The 3,367-nt window shown below is 40.7% G+C and overlaps 1 protein-coding gene across 4 annotated transcripts; it reads right to left on the bottom strand.

Moving 5' to 3' along the window:
• Positions 1-214: 214 nt before the first annotated feature.
• Positions 215-3,367, bottom strand: si:rp71-45k5.2 (uncharacterized protein LOC560783 homolog). 4 transcript variants are annotated; one of them, XM_050034679.1, is made up of 5 exons: positions 3,308-3,367; positions 2,937-3,004; positions 1,522-1,677; positions 1,321-1,416; positions 215-1,216 (listed from the first exon to the last, which is right to left on the bottom strand). In XM_050034679.1, exons 3-5 carry the CDS (start codon positions 1,675-1,677, stop codon positions 572-574), a joined length of 897 nt encoding a protein of 298 aa, XP_049890636.1. In that variant the 5' UTR covers positions 2,937-3,004; positions 3,308-3,367; the 3' UTR covers positions 215-571. The 4 variants fall into 4 exon arrangements, with proteins under 4 accessions (XP_049890636.1, XP_049890639.1, XP_049890637.1 ...); XM_050034682.1 differs by having other exon boundaries at positions 1,522-1,781; positions 3,308-3,335; XM_050034680.1 differs by lacking the exon at positions 3,308-3,367 and having other exon boundaries at positions 1,522-1,781; positions 2,937-3,205.

Here is a 3,367-nt window from a genome sequence, read left to right as displayed (position 1 = left end):
AAAATCGACATGTATGGATCATATGATTTGTAGTTTTTGTTGTGGTTAATCATGGCGTGCACCTCTGGATGGTGGAGACTCATCACACCCTGAACATGGCATGACTTTCATGTGAGTTAAGGAGGAGTAAGTAAGTTCATAGACAAATATAATGATTATGATTTTTTTTTTTTTTTAAAAAGTCACATTTAAGCACCAAGATACAGAAGAAACACTTTTAATCATGCTGAGTTTGACATGTGGGTTGTTATATTTCAAGCTGAACTTTAAAACACTATGCTGCCCTCTTGTGGTCAGATACTGATCTCAAACACAAAAGACACTAAAAAAAATATATAAAATGTCCCATTGAGTGTATTACACACTGCATATAAAAAGGTACAGCTTCAGGAGATTTTAACCACGAGTTATCTGCCTATACACACATATATATAATATGACACACATGAGACCAAGTATGGGCCTTGTGTGATTTGAAAGCGTGTCTGATTTTAAAGAAGGAACTCTCTGAAGTGTACAGTCAAAAACATATAGAATATAAAAGTGCAATTTGGAAGTAGGAAAAATACTTTCACAAACGAAACCTGAGAGCATCATGGGTAAATGCTGGTACAGAGTAAGTGATGTAACCGCTGTGTGGGCTGGTGAAATAAGGAGCAGCACTGGCTCTTGTGCAGACAGGGAATGAGGACTGAGAGCACACATGCATCCTCTTGATGGGCTGAGCAGCTCCATTAGCAGTGAGTCCACGGTGTGTGCTGCCCCCTGCTGAGCAGATGGGGGAACTTCCAGCTGAAGCTTGAAGGAGGAGAGGCTCCTCAGAGTCCCAGCTGAAGCTCCTCTTTGTCCCATGTGGTCTGTGTGTGGAGCGAGGCTGCTGCTCCGCTCTGACCGGCACTCTGCACAGAGGAGAAGCTCTGGAGGCCCGAGCAGAGGGACTGTCTCTCTTCAGGAGGGATTCAATGGAGAAAGGACTGCTGAACTTCACCTCACATTTGACCTGAACAGCTCTGCAGGCTGCAGGTTCAGGAGAGTGGAGAGCTGAGCAGCGCTCTGATGGTCTGCTGGTGTTCTCCGTCTCCACTTTGGAGGCCAGCTCAGGGAAGAGGTGCAGGATGCCTTTGAAGTGACGACGCACCATCTTTGCCGTGATCTGACTGTGGTCCAGTTTCCAGTAGTTTCTCTTACTGTCCAGAGAATCTGGGACCACTGGAATCTGAAAAACACAACACAGGGCTTTTAGAGACAGAGGTTAAGTTGTTCATTAAAATAATGTGTTGTGTTCATTTGAAATGTTAAAGATTGAGAATGTAAACTCACCTTGACAAAACATTTGTTGCTTGATAAACAGACTCTGATGTTGTTCTCAACAGATTTTCTGTCTTCAGAGATTAATGGTGCCAGTCTGTCCATCAACTGGAAAACATCAAATTGAGATTAGAGGTTTTAAAATGACAATTAGTTTGCCATATGACATACTTCTTAAACATGGTCATTAAAAACAACTTGACTCTTTCTTACCTGAGTGAAAGTGAGCATCTTGGCTGGAGCGTCTTGGAGGACGACAGCGATCTTAGCCAGGTAGGTGGTGCTCTTCCTGAGCAGACCTCGCTGAGAGCTGCTGGCTGGAGCAAAGAGAGGCAGCTGAGCTCCAAACTTCTCAGTCCTGTTCTGCATCTTGTTTGTTGGAGAATCACAGGAGTCAGGTCCCACACACACACACACACACAGAGTAGTGAGAGCAGATGTGGACCTGAAGTGTTCAGCTCTGGGTATAAGTCCTGCTGGGACAATAGGACATTAGAGGGTGTGCACTGCAGGTTAATGAGGACCTATTGATGAGTGGATGAGCCATTACTGCTGGAGGAGGAGCCAGTGATCACAGTAATAGTCTGTTTCCAAAAGTTCATCAACATGTCTGAGGATGTTCTGTGAGTCTGATCTGCCTCTTTGTCCACATTAGCAGTTAAAGTATATCCAAACTTTAAATAAGGTAATGTCTAAAAGTAAAGTCTGTCACTGCTTACACATTAAAGGAATACAGAACACCCAAAACATCATTTGTATATCAATCCTGCATCCGCTTCCAGCATGCTCCCGGTGAACGAAGAATCCAAAAACTGGAAAAAAAAATTCATGAATTGGAGTAAAAGGGGGGCGTGTTTCACAGCAGCTAAACTCTTTTGAAACATCCATTTACAAACTCTCCCACAAGTCATGTAGTATGATCTAAACCTCATTTAACCCACCTGTCCTGTTTAAATGTCTTAATTAGTAAGATTTTAGAAAAAAAACATGTGTTTGGGCAGTGATGAGCCTATAACTGGATAAATAAGACTTGGATTAAATTGCACGAGTTGTGGGAGAGTTAGTAAACAAATCATTTGATATAGTTTTGTTGTTGTAAAACCTGGCCCCCTTTTACTCCAATTCATTAAGAATTTTTTCTGTTTTTCGGAATCTTTGTTCACTGTGGAGACATGTGAGAAAAACACTATTCCTCCCAAAATTCAGCATAACATGGGGTGCTATAATTAATATACAAATGATCTTTGGGGGCTATAGTATTCCTTTAATATTAGAAACTTTTATTTAATGGAAGACCTTCTGTTGAGGCCTCAAGGTAACACACCATGTACAAAAAAATACATTTACTATTATTAAATTGGAAGGTTTTATCAAAAGCAATGTAAAAATAAAGTACAGTCCAAGCCACGGTAAATCATCAAACTACTTTCAAAACTTACCAAAAAATACGTAAAGTATTGTCAACTTTTGAAGCTTTAGTGACAGTGTTTATATAAAGCCAACAAATTCTAAAAACCCAGCTTTAAAAATGGTGAATAACTCACATTTATAGAGTAGTAGTTATAGAGTTAACTACTCATAAATGTGAACTCAAATGAAAGTGTTTAAGTGAAATGTGCAATACTCACATTGAAGTTGTTTTCACAGCGGAGCAGCAGACAAACTATCTGCAGGTGTGTGTTGTTCCTCCTTTAATCTGTGACACGTGGAAATTTTAACTCCAGTAATTATTACATAAACTTGACACAATCAGGTTCCATCTTACACTGTCTCCAACTGTTTTTCTTGACGTTGCATTTCAACCTCTCAAAGGCTGGTCTGACAATACACAACACACGGCTGAGTGACACTGACATTCCAATGAGCAATCTAATCACATTCCAGCAGTTTGCACATCCCTAATCACTCCTTTAGTCAAACCTATTACTGCCCTTTGTCCCAGACAGTGACGAAGGTCATTTACATCAGTGATCCTCATTTAGATGCATTAACACATTACCTGTGCTGAATGCTTTGAAACAAGTTTGGAAGATGACTCCAATGGAGAGCTGTGAGTCTG

Source organism: Epinephelus moara, chromosome 22, assembly GCF_006386435.1.
Source record: "Epinephelus moara isolate mb chromosome 22, YSFRI_EMoa_1.0, whole genome shotgun sequence".
NCBI lineage: Eukaryota > Metazoa > Chordata > Actinopteri > Perciformes > Serranidae > Epinephelus > Epinephelus moara.
The sequence above is the reverse complement of the archived record's forward strand: the minus strand, read 5'-3'. Positions and strand labels throughout refer to the sequence as shown.

What these genes read in the sequence shown, in the direction of transcription:
- si:rp71-45k5.2 (XM_050034679.1), bottom strand. Translation starts at nt 1,677, where the DNA reads ATGCAGAACAGGACTGAGAAGTTTGGAGCTCAGCTGCCTCTCTTTGCT. An exon ending in AGATGCTCACTTTCACTCAG is followed by an intron (nt 1,417 to 1,521) that starts GTAAGAAAGAGT and finishes GATGTTTTCCAG; the next exon opens with TTGATGGACAGACTGGCACC. An exon ending in GCAACAAATGTTTTGTCAAG is followed by an intron (nt 1,217 to 1,320) that starts GTGAGTTTACAT and finishes TGTGTTTTTCAG; the next exon opens with ATTCCAGTGGTCCCAGATTC.